General features: G+C 39.8%; 1 protein-coding gene across 1 annotated transcript in view; it reads right to left on the reverse strand.

Moving 5' to 3' along the window:
- dchs1b (dachsous cadherin-related 1b) overlaps window positions 1–18,749 on the reverse strand; it is a 157,382-nt gene that overhangs the window by 128,491 nt on the left and 10,142 nt on the right. Inside the window, exon 2 of the mRNA XM_051686208.1 lies at window positions 4,993–6,816. Within this exon, the coding sequence (XP_051542168.1) occupies window positions 4,993–6,795 (1,803 nt within the window). The 5' untranslated portion in view covers window positions 6,796–6,816. The remainder of the gene's footprint in view (window positions 1–4,992; window positions 6,817–18,749) is intronic.

Consider the following 18,749-nt stretch of genomic DNA (forward strand, 5'->3'; position numbering starts at 1 on the left):
TTCAGCTCGCTGACACACAACCGCTCGGTTCTGAAGAAAAAATCTGAATGAGTGGTTGCGAGCCATCTCCTTTTATACCCGTATGTCCAGGGCAGGGGAGTGGCATGCAAATTCCACTCGCCAATTCTCATTGGCCTTTTCTCAAAGATTAGAGGTGTTGGGGCTCCCAAGGGTGACCCCTAGTGTCACTACATCGACACAACATCGAGTTGGGTGACAGAAGGGGAACTTAAAACACCTCACGAATCAATAATGGGCTTCAAAACTGTCAGTTGTGTGCAATGTGCATCAAACTATGTAAAGCCGAAAGGGACAAAATGGTGTCTTTTTTTCTGAAGCTGAGAGAAAAATATAGTGGGACCTTTTAATTTTAGTAATATTTAAAGATTTTCTTTATCAATGACACCCCACAGAGGTAACATTATATTTCGATATTTCATCAAAAGATGGCTCCATAGTTATCCACTGAGGTCTGGGCTAAGCCCCCAATTTCCACGGACCCTAGATCCGGCCCATAGATAGCAAAATAAACAAACAAACACCCTTTGTACACCTGCGTGGTCGCAGGCAGGTGCGTAGGACACATTGTAAAAAATAAAATAAAAAAGTCCTGCACTCTGTCGTAGCATACAGTAATTGCTAAATGAATTGATCATTTTACCATATAGAGGATTAGGGGTACAAATAGCCAATACTGGATAATACAATGCTGGAAAGACCGAGAAGCATGCCATATGGGTGAGAATTCTAATTAATGAGGCGTACTGGCACCCTCCGATCACAGGGTTGAGATTTCTACCTGTATTTGAGATTAAGAATGTTCAAACTAAACATAACAAACAGCTAAGATGATGAGGTTTTTGTTTAGTGAATTAACTAATTGTCTTGCCTTCATGGTAAGAGGTTTATTGGGAAGAAAAATTCTATGGCAGGAGTACTTGTAATGTGTGCGAGTCATAAACACAAAAAAAGAGCAAGGAGGAATTTAAAGAAGGGAGTGGGTGTGTTATCAATCACGTAAACAACTTTGGGATGTAGACATGGATATTCAATACATTTACCATAATATTTATTTGTACATATTTCAGATGCAGTTTTGGAACTGTCACCTTAGGATGAATAGTTTATAATGTAGCATTACTGATTTATAAGTCGCTTTGGATAAAAGCGACTGTTAAATTAATAATGGTAAATGTTATCATCAGTCACAAACAAATAATGTAGTGTGAATTGTATACATTTCTAAATACACTGTATATTCTCTTCTTTCTTATATTCACAACAAAAGGGGCTTGTTTGCTTCACTGTCAATGGTAGGATCCCGGGAGAGGAGGTAGTCGCAGTCTGGATCCTGTTTCCGGTGGGGCAATTTTTAATGTGACCCCACCAGGGGGCCGGTCTAGTGTTACAGGAAGCTTGTCCCCAGGTAGCTTCCTCTAAAACCATCACTCCAGATGCGCTCCAAGACCCAGTTTATTAAATTTGATTAGTCTTTCCTTAATGGAAAAAATATTGTTTAACACCATGGTGCTTAGGATTGCTCAGGCAGGTGAAGAAAAGCAACATTTGCAGTGGTTTAATGCATGGAATGGAACCCTTGCTGCATCTGTGCACAGACATATGTCAGATAATACCATGCCAAAAATAAGTGACACATTACAAGAAACAAATAAAAAATAATAGTGTATAAGATCAGTTGCACATGTTTTAAAAAGGCGCAAATAAGCTTCAATGTGGGATATAAATTATTTGTTTAAAGCACTGAGCAGTTCAACCTGACATTGAGATGCCAAAGCACGACTCAGGAAAATATATATTTTTGCTCTGAGAAGAATCTGTAAACATTACACTTTGTATCTAAAATGTGCACATTCTGAAAAAGAATTGATAACACTGGCAGGTTTGTTTGTTTATAGTCTGTCCTTAGACAATTTGCCCCTCATTTGTTCTGAATTAAACTTATGGAACAAACAGGAGACACATTAAACAAATCAGACCAAACAGTGTGAGACTTATTATCAGATGTGAATAAGTATTTTTACAGATTTTTAGTTATGAAAACATGCTGGGTTGAAAAGTGTACACCGGTTTAGTGTCTTTTTTTTAACACAGATTTAACGTAGGAATTGTGCGATAGAAAGAAATTGAACTCAGATCAGTGTGGAAGTGCAAATTTAATGAAACTAATAAAAACCCAAATGGATGATACATGATGCATAGGGTGTAGAGACCTCTGTCCAATATATACAGAAGAGTCATCCTTATCCTAACACGCTATAACAGGGGCTGTCCCGAATAGGGTTTGGTTTGCGCACCCTACTTGTGAAATCCATTGGATCACCAGAACAATGAAGAGAAAACTAGAGCAGACTGCTTCCATGAGAAATTACTCCTGGGAGAGAAGAGGAAACTGAAATATAAAAAAAGTTTTCTCTTTCAGCAGTGTGTAAATAATACATCATTCTATTCTATAGATAAGCTTCATTTAACAGACAATGTTTTGGAAAAAATGAATAGATAGCACTGGGTGATGTTTGTGTTGGGGGTATAGAGTGGTTGAAACTTAAACCAATAAAAATGCACATTTATCAGCCCAATCACTCATTCAAGACTACAATAATTAACATCTCCAAATCTTTAAAGACAAATGCGTGATTATTCTGAGGTGAACAAATATAATATTTGATCTAAAAGCAGTTTATTCTATAAACACTGATTAAACAAAATCCCCTGCTCTGTATTTTAAAAGATCAGTGTTAATAAATTACACAAATTGCTTCCCATTTCTTTTCTTTTTTTTTAATAAAAAAATACAAATGTGTTAACTGAGGGGATAATCACTAAACAGTGGCACCAGTATTGCATGCGTTATGTCATCACAAAAATATCTTATTTACCAACCACCTAAAATCCAGTTTAACCAGGCACTAAATCCACTGAAACAGTGCTGAGCCATGAGTATTTACAATAATTAAGCCAGTGTTATTCTTTTTCAGCACAAACATTCTAGAGTGTGCCTTATTCACAAAACTCAGCGCTATTTGCCTAGATTTACCCCTATACCACTATACCCCTATGTTTTCTTTCTTCCGTGGTACACAAATAAGGGTTAAACTTAAACAGATAATATCGTTTATTGGTTCCTGACCAATGGGACCATTTTATCTACGGAAGTAAAACATTTAAGTTTTTGTACAAGCCAACTCGTAAGATTTTTTACGAATTCACCATGCCGTACTTATTTTACAACTTGTCATGAGACAGCGTTGAATTTTAGCTGTGTTTGTGCCCGTACCTGATTTGAATAATTCCTTTAGTGAATTGGCTGCTAAAACAATGCAGACAGCTTGTGGATATAAACAATGTTATTAGCTGGATTCACTAATAAATCATTCTTAGCTAATCCTCCCCTTAGTTTTAATAATTAATTGCACAAATTGATTCCTACTCCTGATTTTTCAAATTGTACGAGGCTTGTTGCCAAAGAAAGGGATTCATAAAATTACTGAAAAAAGTCTGTTTTTAAGCCGATCAGAGACAAAGAACTCCAGGATGACTCCAGCCAAGTCCAGTCTCTCAGTGGATCAGAACCAGGGACCACAGTTGGTTTGGTGGTATACATGCCGGTGTGTGCGGTCTGGTGCCATGAGGGCTGCTGCTAATGAGCTCTGGATAAAAACACTCATCCTCTAAATGCCCTGGTCTGGTCCAGTGAAACCAAAAAAGAAATATGCTGGAATGACAGCAGGGCATGCAAAGGATACTGAAAAACCAACTGTGCTGGATTGTGACCTGAAATGAGTTAAAAAGATGTTGACCAATAATGAGAAAAAATCTTTCTTGGCTTTCTTTATTTTTAATAAATTGATACATAATTCTTTGAGAAATTTAAATAGCCCTCATTTTTGCTCTTCTAAACTACAAAATCTTTTGGCTTCATAGAATTCTTCCTAATGGCCACTTGCTTCCAAGATTAAGTTATCGGTCTTTAACGTTCACTTCTAGCCTCCTTTTTATTCCTCACTTTATGCATCCCTCTCTGTGTGTGGCAAAGCTCCCTCTCTTTCTATCCCTCTTTTTGTCTCCCTCACCCACATTTTCTCTGTATAGTGAACCCACATACCAAATTCCACTGAATTATGACCAACCACTCTTTCCAAATATAAGTTAAATGAACCAGCAACAATGTGGAATTCCAGTATTTGTCTAAAATGTTTGTTCTGGAGGGCATTTTTCAGCAGATGATTCTGTTGGAAAAGGACATTACAGAGAACCTTTGAAGTCTGAAATAGCTTGTTATTGAGAAAAAAATGGGAAAAAATATGCCCCAATTTTCATTTCTTTTCCACAGGGGCAACAACAGCTTGAGAAAACAGTTGGCCCAACTGACACATGGTGGCAACAATTAACATGGAAACAGACTTGAATCAAAATTTCAAAAGAAGAACAAAGGACAGAATTTACCATCTGCCAAGCAACACTTTCTGCTATTTTTTATGAGAAGATAACATCTGTTAATCATATGTCATAATTACAAATAGCCTTGGACAGTGAAACCTCAAATTTTTACAGTGTCAGCCTAAGCTGGTTTGCTGGTCTTATTTGGTTAAAGCTATTCTTTCAGTGTGGCCAAGCTGGTCTAATTGGAGTCCAAACTCGCCAGGCTGGTTTAGCTGCTAAAAAGTGCTCAAAACCCCTCTAAAACCAGCCAACAGACAAGCCTGTCCAGGCTGGGAGACCTGCTAAGACCAGCAAACCATCTTAGGCTTGTCAAGCAGGGTCAAGCAGAATATTGAAAATCAATTTGGGTAACTTGAAAATAATACTTATTTTGAATCTAGAATTTGGCTCATTCATTTGTAATTATTTGTAAAAAAAAAATAAAAAATTCAGTTGCATTTAGCACTGGAAAACCTGAGGAATTTTATAGGCAGTAAATGAACAGTGAATCAATAGTGATGTGAAAAGTGGTGTAAAAATATTAATTCCTACCTCAAGGATGCAGGTTCCTGCTGCTGTGTTCTCCTTGATAGAAACGTTGTAGAAGCTGCTTCCAAAGACTGGCTCATTATCATTGCTATCTTGGAGGTCAATTTCTACCACAGCCGTGGACGATAATGGGGGCCTTCCCCCATCAGTGGCCACTACTTTTATACTTGGCTTTGGGTCCATCTCAAAATCTAGCTGGGTTGCCGTGGTTATGATACCCGTTATGGGGTCAATGGTGAACCAACTGGCTTGTGTTCTTTTGTTGGGTAGGATGCTGTAACGGACATCACCATTGGGACCTTGATCTTTGTCTCTTGCGGTCACTTGAAGCACAAAACTACCTGGAAAAACCACTTCTGGAATGGTCTGCTCATAAGCCTGTTGGTCAAAAAGAGGCGGGTTGTCATTTACATCAGTAATGTGAATAGTAAACGAAGACTCTGCTTGAAGTGGCGGGGTTCCAGAATCAGTTGCCATGACCCGAAGCTCATATGAATCCCTCTCTTCACGATCTAATGTTTGGTCAACATAGATGAGGTAGATGATATTGTCTTTAGTGGTCAAAGCAAATTTCCCATCACCTCCTTCGAGTGACACATTGACATTGGAGTACTCGCCATAATCAGGGTCAGAGACTGAGATTCTTGCAACGTATTGACCTGGCTGAGCACCTTCTGAGATTTGGGGTGAACCATCCTCACTGAGAAAGATAATGGTCATGGTTGGTTGATTATCGTTGTAGTCCCGTACGTGGATTGTAACAAATGCATTGGTAATCTCTGGATGGCTTGCATTATCTCTTGCTTGCACGACCAGTTCATGGACCTTCCTCACCTCATAGTCTAAAGGTTTATTGAGTGTTATGACCCCAGAGCGAGAATCAATGACGAAATAGCGATCCAGATCACTCTGACGTCGGTTTATCTCATAGAGCACAAGGGCATTATCTCCTTCATCAGCATCTGTTGCGAAAACTTGCAGGATGTTGCTGCCCTGTTGTAGGCTCTCAGAGATGATGGCATGGTAGCGACTCTGGTTAAAAACAGGAGCGTGGTCATTAATATCCTGCACCAACACATCAAGAGTCATCTGACCAGTCTTCCTTGGAGATCCACCATCAAAGGCCTCCACCACCAAAGAATAAGAGGACCTCTTCTCTCGGTCCAAGACACCATTGACTACCAGGTCAAGGTAAAGAACTTTGTTTGCTGCTCTTTTGGTCTCAAGCCGGAACACTTGTCCTACATTGCCATCTTTGATTTGATACCCTTGTACGGTAAGCTGATCCTTATCCGCATCAGTAGCAGGCTCAACTGAGAACTTTGTTCCTACTGCTGTGTGCTCTGGGATCTTCAAAGAAGCTTTCTTCTTGGAGAATGTAGGGGCATGATCGTTTATATCATTTACAGTGATGGAAACCTTGACTGTAAGACCTGTCATAGTGACAGCGATAAAACTGTAATGGTCCCTTTCTTCTCGGTCAAGTCGCCTGGCAGTCTTAATGATCCCTGTTGTTTCATCGATGTGGAGATCGCTACCAATGCCAGTACCTTCGTGATCAGAGATGAAGTATAGTGAAGCCGTAACTCCAGGGGGCAAGCCAGCACTGATGTCACCCACTATTGTTCCTGCCGGCTGTTCCTCATCTAACTGAAGCTCCAAAATGCCTGGTGTACCATCTTCTGCGACCATTACCGTTAACAGTCCCATTACTACGCAAATCACCAAAAGCATCCTTAGCCTCCAGAAAACCCATATACTAAACTGTCCACATGTGTTCTTCCCAAAGCTATTAAACAGCGTCATCGTGCCAAGATTTCTTCACACCTGCAAAAAAGGAGATAGATTGTCACAAGGTGCTATCATGTTTACAAAGTACTGCAAAATATTATGATGAATTATAACAATGTAGACCTTACACACTCCCTCACTGTCACACACAAAGAGCTGGAATCATTAGAAAGGAGACGCTTCCCCCAGTTAGGGCAGTAAAAATCATAAGCTGCTTCCACATGTAGTACAGTCTCTTATTTATGCGATCCACCTTTTAAAAACATAACACTCCGTCCACACACATATCATTCCCATGGTTCCTCCATGCCTTATCTGCGATGCTGTCAGACAGTCCAAACAGCTTCAGTAACTTAAAGTTACTTCGGTTTATAAGATGTCTAACATAATAAAGAGATCAATCTATTATAATCAAGAAATCTTGTTTAAATCACTAATTTACACGAAAATACAATGGATCCTCATTTAGACTCTTTTGCGGAGGAGTATTCCTAAAATGTTTCCTTTCCAGCTGTTTTCAGATGAGTGGGTATCATCCTGCTCAAGCGCAATGTCATATGGTATAGAATAATTTATCATTGAAGGACTGGGTACCAGGTGGCAGGAAAAGCCCCTCTCACTTGACTCCGTAATTTCCACACCACTGTTTACTTGGAGTGTTAACACAAAGAATGCTTTCTGAGTACGGTTTAAAAGGGGGGAATTATTTAAGTAGATTTTGAAGTACTACAGACTTCTGTCTTTGTATCAACTTTAAAACAGTTTTAAAGAAGAGAGATTACACTGCAAAAAAGTCATTATTTTAATCAGTGTTTTTCTTTGTTTTCTAATGAAACAAAATGTTCATAATTTTTTTGGATAGAGTCAATTATACTGATAAAAGTATATGTATACAAATCATAAAATCAGTGGACATACTGTAATTTAAAATTGGGCAAAATCTTCTGCCGTTTTACAGTGGAATTTTTTAATGGGCAGATTCAGTTTATATCAAACTTTATTGGCAAGAGAAACTTAAATGTACATTGCCAAGGCATTTTTAGACACTTTACATACAGATATAAAAAAAGTGGAATGCAGAAGTTAAATTAGCTGAAGTTTAAAATCTCAAAAATGTATTTTCTCTGGCTGCCGTTCAGTCTCTACATGTATATTGGCTGAAACTTGCTAAACGGCCAGGTCCTTGTCTTTGCAAACACGCTGGGTCTCACTCAAGCAGTTTCGCCTTTGACAGTGGTTTGACAGTGGAAATTAACGTGTTAAATTTTCCTGCTCTAATATATACAGTATATATATATATATATATATATATATATATATATATATATATATATATATATATATATATATATATATATATATATATATATTACTGCTGTCAGAATCAACATGTTAACGCAGGCAATTAATTAATAAAGTTTAATGCGTTATTTTTCTTAAACGTGATTAACGCATTTCCCGTCAATACAGCATAAACCAGCATAAACACTTGTTTGAAGGGCGGAACCTTTGCGATGTGTCTGCCCGGAGTCATTACACTGATGCACACTTCACAACACACACACACACACACACACACACACAACAGCGCAACATGTTATTGATCAAATGACGGAGAAAGGAGCTCTTAATGCTATTTGATGTACAAAATAAGCCCAGATGGGACTTGTGATAGAAAAAGTATTATTTTTCAGCCTATGTAAGGGACTTTATAATTATTTTAATTACCACAGAAGCACGTCAAGTCTTAACTATCACCAAATGGAGAATGAGACATGAGGATAAGAGTTTTAATGCCCATATATATATATATACAGGAGTGGTGGTGGTGTAGTGGGCTAAAGCATATAACTGGTAATCACCAAACTGGTTTTATCCCAAAAGCCACCACCATTGTATCCTTGAGAAAGGCACTTAACTCCAGGTTGCTCTGGGGGGATTGTCCCTGTAATAATTGCACTGTAAGTCGCTTTGGATAAAAGCGTCTGCCAAATGCATAAATGTAATATACGATTAATCGATTTACCCAGAATTTGCAATTAACTACAAAAAATAATGCGTTTAATCTTGATAAAAAAATTTAATTGACTGACAGCACTATATATATGGGGAAAACAAGTCTTATCTGTCACAATTTTGCCTGATAGGTACATTTATTTTGTTTTAAGGATGTTTGGATATTTTTTTTACTGAAAAACAAGACAAAAATGTTTTTTTTTTTTTTTTTTTTTTTTTTTGCATTATATACTCTAATTTTGAGGAGAGAGAGAGATTACTCAGACAAAAGGTCAGACAGGAGTTTGGCATATGTGTTTGGAAAGTATCTTTCTTCTTTTCAAATGAGTGAAGGCCGAATATTTTGTTAAGCAATCTGCTACAGATGGACAGACTTGGGATATTTTATATGCCACTAAAGAAGCACACTAGCACAATTAGGAAATTATACTACTTTGGCTGGAACTCGCAGTAAAACCTCAGGAGTCTTTACACTGAAAGAAACTGTTGGTAAAATTTGTGTTATTCAAACCTCAATGTATAATGATACCAGATCATCAACGAGAATCGTTGTGGTCTCAATGTATATAAGTGGATTACAATTGCAATTTGTCCTTGTCAGCTATATTTTAAAAAGAGTTGTGAGACACACAGAACTCACTGAAGGAATAAAAGAAATACTGAATTTGGACTTTAATGTAATTTTTAAGAGGGAAAAGGCCCTCCAGAAAAACCACATGAATTCAGTTTTGATTCATTGCAAGGCTATTCAACCAGGCTCCCTCTAGTGGCAACAAGAGGCTTTTATGAGTCAACTGTTTTGAAGTGAAAGACAATGTTTAAAAAGTAATGGAGTCAAAGGCAAGTCCCCAACATGACAGAAAAACTAAGCGTGTGTGTGTGTGTGTGTGTGTGTGTGTGTGTGTGTGTGTGTGTGTGTGTGTGTGTGTGTGTGTGTGTGTGTATACAAGTGGTTTTGTTTAAAGGCTGGCATTTACAAATAATTAACCTCATAAACACAGTTGACAAGGAGGGCTCCATTCTGTCTGTCCTAATCAAATATTCGAGACCTTCACCAACATGTGATTACTGATATGGTTGCAGCCTTTCATGTGTAGGGGCACCTTACACAGGGACATAACCACAATATACTTTGAGGGGGACAAATCCCCCCAATAATCAGATATGGCCAGATTTTGTGCTTTTAGGTTTTGGCAAGGACAGTGTCATATATTCTTAATGCAAATATTATTAGGTAATAATTCAAAATCAATTTAAGATTTTCTAAATAATTTCTTTATGTCTTTAATTAATTCTGAATTTTGTACAGCATCTCCTAAGAGTCTTCTTTTAAAAGAGACCATTTTATTTTGAGGATGAGCCACCAGTTAAAGGAGTAGTTCACCTAAAATTGGAAAATGTACTTTTATTCACTCATTTACTCACCCTTATGTTGTTCAAAACCCATATGCTGGGTTTTTTCTTGGAACATAAAAATAGATATTTTAAGCAGCTCTATTCCGTACAATAACAGTTTATAGTGAGTAGGAGCTGTCAAGCTTCGAAAAGGACAAATACTATAAAGTAAAATTAAAGGTTCAGTATAAAGACATCATAACAGTATGACTTGTGCATTATATTCCAAGCTTTCTAGGGCTATACAACAGCTATGTGTTGTATGGACTACTTTTATAATATTTTTATAATTATAATATTTTTTTTTTTCTATTTGGACCTTGACAGCAGTGGTCAGTATGAACTGACGTTAGGATTCTTGAAGAAAAGATTGTGTTAAGATTCTACTGGGAAGAAAAACAATGAGGAACAACTTGAGGGCAGTAAATAATTTTGTGTATTTTCTTTTTGCTAGCCAGCTGACACAGTCATGTCATTTTACAGATCCATCAGTGATGAAAATAAATTCAAATTATATTAATCTTTTCTTTGAGACAGCACAAAAAAAAAAAAAAAAAAAAAGAAAGAAAAGGAAAAGATGACTGAAACAGGCAAATTGTTAGAAATGTAGATACAGTGTTTGTCTTGTACTGTGTGAACTTTAAAAATACATGTATATTTTAAAAACAGTAATTATACAATTTTGGGCCTTTATCGCATTTCAAGCCTTTATTCAGACAATTATTGCATTCAGCGCCTTTTCCTTTTTAAAGGACCAAAGAGGACCATTATTTGTGACCTCAACACCCGTGACCCCCCCCACCCCCAAAATGGTTTGGTCCCTCCCAATGTTCAAAACATGGTTACGGCCTTGACCTTACACATATTAATTACATGGTCAGGATATCTACAACAAATATCAAAATGACCATCAGTTTTCCATGACTTATCAGTCTGTATCCCATGTGCGATACAAAACTGATTTTCACAGATGTGAAGCAGAGATTCAAACAAGAACAGCAAAGAAAGCTTCAGGGCGATGCTTTACTGCTTGACAGTAACAAGCCTGTAGACTGCACAATTAAGTGACCAATAAGGAGCCACATTAGCAGGGATTACAGAAAAAAAGAGATGTATTTTTCTAAAATTCTAAAAGCCAAAAACCTGAAATTCTAGATCAGAGGACCTCCTGTAGAGGTTTTTGTGGACTGTGGTGGCCCCTACATGCTCCATCTAATGAAAGCAACAGACATTTTAGGGTACTCGGGGGCCACTTTGAACCAATTTAAACAGATTCTGAAGTCATGGAGGCTCACAATGCATCGCCACCCTGCCTCAACAATGTGCCTTATTCTTATATGCAATGACTTATTAAAATACATACGGTAGCAGAAAAATGCTGTCAAAGGGGTCGGAAGAGCTGACGGTTTCTTCATCACGCCATAGAAACACAGGCCAGACTGAGTGATTGACAGAGGCGTCTGAGGAAAACCTGTACGGGGGGCTGGTTGTTCTATTCACCACACAGCAGTTCTGCAGTTGTTCAGAGCAGCAGCTCACAGCCATGTAATTTTGGATCACTAGAGCAGTGAAATCTCCTGGACTTGAGGATCTTCACATTTTAGGCATACTGCTGTTCTCCTATCAGTTAAAATGTTCCATTTAAAATGCTCATGTAAAACAAGCTTTATCAGATTTACATTTATGCATTTGGCACACACTTTTATCCAAACCATCTTACATAGTCACTTACATACAGTAGTTACCTTTTCATATAAATTTTTTCAGTATGTGAATTCTTTGGGAATCAAATCATTAACTTTTTCGTTGCTAGAATAGTGCCATTACAGAGCTTATGTACAGAGTGATTTACAATCTATAATGCAATGGAGGTCCTGGAAAAAAAATCTAACCCCTGACTCTTGCGTTACTAGAATAGTGTTATGCTCTACCAGTTGAGCAAAAGCAACACTACAGAGCTTAAGCACAGAAAGATTTACGGTCTATAGTAAAATGAAACTCCTAGAACTATAAATCTTGACATCAGCAGTCTCCGTCACGATTTCAAGCTTGATTACACTTCGTCAAGCGCTAGGAAGTGTAAACGAGTTTGAAATCATGATTTTGCCTAGAGACTGCAATGGCAAGATGTACAGAGAAAAAAGAGCTACAGTATATTTTGGTCTGTTCTCATGTAACAGACATCACATCTCCAATAAAATTTCTTTGTTTGTGTTCTGCGAAAGAAAGAAAGTCATACAAGTTTGAGACGACATAAGGGTAAATGAGTAAATTATGAGAGAATGATCATTTTTGGGTGAACTATTCAGACATATTAACAGTACAATAGTATATAATGTAATGAAAGTCTGGAACTTTCATTGATTGTTTATTGGGAATCAAGCCCATGTCCTTTGCGTTGCTAGACTAATGCCATGCTTACCAGATGAATTATAGCAACACTACAGATTTTAAGCACAGAAAGATATACAGTCTATAAGGCAATGAAAATGGTTTGATTTGAATAAATCCTGTAAAATAATAGTGTATGTCCAAGGCAATAACCACTGTTAACCCTCTTATGATCTTCGGCCATTTTTGGCCAGAATCATATTTGCTGATTTATTAAAAATAGTTTCCTTTACCTGAGCGGTACAAGACTTGGTGACTTTTCCTCCACTTGAACTCTAAACATACCAAAATAATTTGGGCATGATTTGATACGTCTAAGTAGTCGTAAAAAAAAAAAAAAAAAAAAAAAAAAAGTAAGTACCTTTTGTCTTAGTGGTCAAAATTGACCGACCATTGAAAATGAATAGGAGAGACCAATTTTTTTTATCTGTCAAATACAATCAATAAATCAGCCACAATGCAGAGAAAACGCTGTAACGAATGCAGGAGGAAGTCAAGAGAGCAGGATCTAAGTGCAGCTTTGATTTAATAAGAAAATGAGTCCAAATACAAAACTTGGAAAATACAGAAACAAAACTAAAACTCAGGAACTGAACAAACGTTACATCCATGGGGATAACAGGAAACAACAACTGACCAAGACTACGCAAGCACAAGGACATTAAATACATTGGGGCAAACAAGATAAACGAGAAACAGCTGGGAACAATCAGGGCAGGAACCAGGAACAGAGACACAAGAAGGTAAACAAAATTTCAAACTAAAAGTCACTAAACTCCTAGCGCCCTCTGGTCGCCTGGAAGGCGGCCACAGGGCCGGGACTGGGTCAGGAGGCCTGGGAGGTAGCCACAGGGCCGGGACTGGGTCAGGAGGCCTGGTAGGCGGCCACGGGGGCCGGGACTGGTTCAGGCGGCGGAGCCGCTGGAGGAGGAGTGGGCGGAACTGCTGGAGGAGTCTCAGGGAGAGCGGACAGAACCTCTGGAGGTGGAGTCTATGGGAGAGCGGACGGAACCGTGGAAGACTCTGAGGGCGGAGTCACTGTAGTCCGAAGCACAGGCAGTGACAGGGGAACTGCCTCTGTGGTCGTGAGCATGGGCAGTGACAGGGGGAACGGCCTCCGTGGTCATTAGCCCGGTCAGTGACAGGGGGAACGGCCTCCGCGGTCGTGAGCACGGGCAGTGACGGGGGGAACGGCCTCCGCGGTCGTGAGCACGGGCAGTGACGGGGGGAACGGCCTCCACGGTCGTGAGCACGGGCAGTGACGGGGGAACGGCCTCCACGGTCGTGAGCACGGGCAGTGACGGGGGAACGGCCTCCGTGGTCGTGAGCACGGGCAGTGACGGGGGAACGGCCTCCGTGGTCGTGAGCACGGGCAGTGACGGGGGAACGGCCTCCGTGGTCGTGAGCACGGGCAGTGACGGGGGAACGGCCTCCGTGGTCGTGAGCACGGGCAGTGACGGGGGAACGGCCTCCGTGGTCGTGAGCACGGGCAGTGACGGGGGAACGGCCTCCGTGGTCGTGAGCACGGGCAGTGACGGGGGAACGGCCTCCGTGGTCGTGAGCACGGGCAGTGCCTGGGAAGTAGGAGCCCTTCTTCTCTTCCACTTCCAGACAGCTGTAAGCACAGCTGTGAGAGACTACGAAGTCGAATCCGTGGGAGGCTCGATGAAGGAAGGCAGAGGTGTGGGAGGCTCGAGGGGCTGAGCCATGGTGCCCCCCCCCCCCACCGAAAATTCCACTAGCACTGAAACGGGCATGAACGCTGACTCTGGGATGAACGAGGATGGCAACACTGGCTCTGGGATGGACAAGGCTGGCAACGCTGGCTCTGGGACGGACGAGGCTGGCAACGCTGGCTCTGGGACGGACGAGGCTGGCAACGCTGGCTCTGGGACGGACGAGGCTGGCAACGCTGGCTCTGGGACGGACGAGGCTGCCAACGCTGGCTCTGGGATGGACGAGGCTTCAAGAGCAGGCTCGTTGGCCGTGGCAGGCTTGGGCATTGGCTTGATGGCCGTGGCAGGCATGGGCGCCGGTAGTGGCATGGGGTTCCTGCCATAACCCACAGTGTAAGGGGAGAATGTGAGCCTCAAAGCAAGGTCAATGAACTCTACTAAAGAGAGTTCACACCTGCCTCTAGGCATGCAGGACTTCACCGGCTCATTGAGTCCAAGGCGACAGATGTCCTCCAATCAAAACCCTGGGCGAGACTGCAGAAAAGCTCTGTATACTGCTCTATGGTTTGGTCTCTCTGTTTGAGATGCAGCAGTTGCAAAGCCGCTAGATCCATAGTTGCTGGTCAGTTGTTCTGTAATGAATGCAGGAGGAAGTCAAGAGAGCAGGATCTAAGTGCAGCTTTGATTTAATAAGAAAATGAGTCCAGATAAAAAACGTGGAAAATACAGAAACAAAACAAAACTAAACTAAACTAAACTAAACTAAACTAAAACTCGGGAACTGAACAAATGTTACATCCATGGGGATAACAGGAAACAACAACTGACCAAGACTAAACAAGCACAAGGACATTAAATACATTGGGGCAAACAAGGTAAACGAGAAACAGATGGGAGCAATCAGGGCAGGAACCAGGAACAGAGACACAAGTAGTTAAAAACAAAACTTCAAACTAAAAGTCACTAAACTCCTAGCGACCTCTGGTGGCCTCTAGGGCAAAAGTCTCAGGTGTGACAAACACACACAGAAATTAAAGGGTGAGACTATAAAACATCCAGAGTGCAAAACATACACACCCACTCACACACACAAACACACTTACACACACACACACACACACACACACAAATGAACTGGTGAGACTATAACACAGATCTTTTTTTAAATTTTTTTTATTTGTCAAATAAAACCAATAAATCAGCCACAATGATACACACACACACACACACACACTCAGAAATGAGGGGGTGAGACAATAACACACCCACAATGCAGAAAACGCATGCACACACACACACTCACACACACACACACACACACACACACACACACACACACACACACACACACACACAGAAATAAATGGGTGAGACTAACACAGCCAGAAGTTAGAACACAGAATACACACTCATACACACACACACACAGGGAACAAAGATCAAAGAATACATTCTGAGTGACTCCAATGTATGAAAATATACCTTTTTCACTGTGGGAAAATTTATGCTTAGATGTAGGTGCCTTACCTTCCAGACAAAACACTGCATCTTTCTGTTATGTAAACAAAGACATTTTCAAACAGATCTAAGATATAAATGTGGCCTTGTCAAGCCATGCTCACAGTTCATTCTGTAGCAGCACCAAGGCAAAATGCTTTACTGTTCAGGAGACCCTGCAGCCATCTACTGGCTATTATTGTCACAACATGATTTTCAAGTCATGTTATTTAGATTTTGCTCACCAGATGGCAGCAATCTACCTCCAATATATGTCACATTCTCATATTTTCTTCATGTTTAAACCTATAGAAGCAAGTGTTTTTTACTATACTAAAGCTTTAGAAATTTGTTTATTTGCATATACATAATAATGGTAAAATTGAGAAATGTACATGTAAATAAGATCAAAATAGCATAAAATCCCCAAAGAAGTGCATACTTTTATTGTTATTACTTCAAGGAAGAAGAAATGGTATCATTATCATCATCAACATAAAAGAAAAAAAAAAGAAAAAAAAGATACACCTTTGCTCTTTCCAGTCAAAAATGACTGAGAGGACCAAAGGTAGGGCTCATTTACTAATCCCATAGGAGGGTTAATACTATATTGCTTACACACTTCATCAATTCCAAACTGTCCCAATAATTTTATGCCATACTAGAGGCATAAAAAAAAAACACATTGTAACCACTCGCATTCATGCTGAACTATGCTCATTTGTGGCAGAAACCATAGCAGGTTAGCATAAATAAGTTTAAGTTTTAAGAAACAAATCTATTTGAGGGATGAATAAGAATTCTTTTACCAAAACCCATGCTTATGATGGGTCTAAAATGACTGAATACGGATGAACAGTTGCCACAATTTCCGCAGGCTAAATGCATATGGAATTCACTCCCTCTCAGTTTTCAGTATTTAGACAACCACAGTGCCAGACCTCCTTGGGCTTTCTGCTTTTAGCCATCCAGCTGTCGTCAGGAGGCTGGATTAGGTTAGTTTAACAGTGAAGGTGGCAGTCGGGGCTTAGTAAGAGATCCCAACTGATATGAGTCTGTCTTAGTTGTGCTCTGCTATGATTGAGGAAGCAGGTGACAGATCAGCAAAGAAGGATAATGTAAATTATGGACCATTTGTTGAATGCCTCTAAAACTCAGTCACCAGTAAGCATCCACTGAAGAAGAAATGCTTTTAAAAATATATGATCTCACAAGCGGTATGTAGTGGTATTTGCACTGGCATAGTACGGATATTAATGTTTTATAAAATTGCCACAAAGTTTGTGTAATTTAGGACCAGAGGAAGGAGTGCTATTTTGGATGAAAATGTATTTTCAGGAAGGGCTTCCAGAGAACCATTTGTGTGTCCTGCCATTGACACTGACTTTGCAGTTGTGCACTGGTATAAAACTACACTAGAGTTGTAAAGCTCCATATTTCTACAAAGAAAACTAACTTCTTTACAAAGATAGTGGTTTGTACATAGTTATCAGTACAGTAAAGTTATATCAGGTTCAATAAAAACCCTTATCAGCATGTTTTAACAGTGACTCACACACTGAGCTCATAGCTGCCCAAGAGCGCTTTTGTTTTAGTCGTCATCTGTAATGTGTTTGGATAAAACCCAAGATTACACTTTTGAGGGCAATTACTACTAATTTCTTCAGCGTGTAAAACAAACCTCAGTTCACTTATGCAAAACAGCTTAAGACGTGAATAGTGAATTCAAGGTTGAAACTCTATACTGTATCTCTTTGTGTGCAATAGAAATCCACTGTTTGTGGATCACAGGAGGTTTACCAGCCCCAATACGTTATTCAGGAAAATGATAAAACCCTCCGCTATCACACTAACATGGTGTGAGGAAAAATCTCAGAAGTAAAACAACTTCCATCATCAGGTGAGTAAATGAAACATGTATCCCCAGTTTGGACTCACTGACATACCAATGACGTAATCCTGGGAAACTGGTGTGATATACTGTAATTTTCCTGACATTTCTCTCCACACAGGCACACACTTCTTTGTTTTGTTTTTTTATTATGGTCTCTCTGTGGCACAGGTTTATTAGGATATGAGGTTTCCTGAAAAAGTCACTGCAGAAACATGGAGTTTGTAGTTGTGGCAAAACAGCGAGGAAGAAAATGTTCCAAATTTCCCTCTCGAACTGCAGGCAAGTCCAGAAAAAACAACGCTTGGGCTAAAGCAATGACCCCACAAGTCCAGGTGAGACATTTCACGTGCTTGACACTGCATCCATACAGGTTTCAGGCACTGTAGAAATATGCACAGATATTTCATTGGCATAAAATCCAATCTTGGTTTGTCTTGTTCAAACCAGTAGGCTACATCCACTAACCAAATACAAAACACAGTGTCAAAAGCCAAAACAGGGTTGTTAAAACTTAGTAGATTCTCCTCACCCCATGAGACAGTTGTACTGTAAGTACATAATTACAACACAAGTAAAAATAAAAATGTAAGAAATTTGCCTATTAGCTGTGTAATTTGCAAGGTTTTCAAGAATGCAGTTCAAGAATGTAATCAGATTAAAGGTGTGGCCACACATACCTTCGTACTGAGAAATTATACGGGCGAAGAAGGCATGGGCGGACTTGAACGAGTGTGAAACCAGCAAAAATATACTTCAAGCAGCCTATTTTTAATGCTGCACTTTATACTCTGTGAGACTTAAGTTAAAAAAAAATTCAACACTAAAATATCCATGTCCATTGTGAGTATTTAGTGTATCTGTGTACGAAGCACCGCCCAAACCAAGCAACTTCCCACTGGTCAATTCGCCTGTCAAAGTTCACCAAACTTGAACTTGAAATCTGCGATGGGAAATTCTCTGCCACCGGAATTCCAGTGAGCAAAATTCACTATCGCGTGGATTCCCATTGAGATGATTGTATTACGCCTGCGAATTTCACCATGCGAAGGTATGTTTGACCGCGCCTTAAGGGGGAGAACAAACACCTTAGCACAACGAAA

Source organism: Myxocyprinus asiaticus, chromosome 43 (genome assembly GCF_019703515.2).
Source record: "Myxocyprinus asiaticus isolate MX2 ecotype Aquarium Trade chromosome 43, UBuf_Myxa_2, whole genome shotgun sequence".
NCBI classification, from domain to species: Eukaryota; Metazoa; Chordata; class Actinopteri; order Cypriniformes; family Catostomidae; genus Myxocyprinus; species Myxocyprinus asiaticus.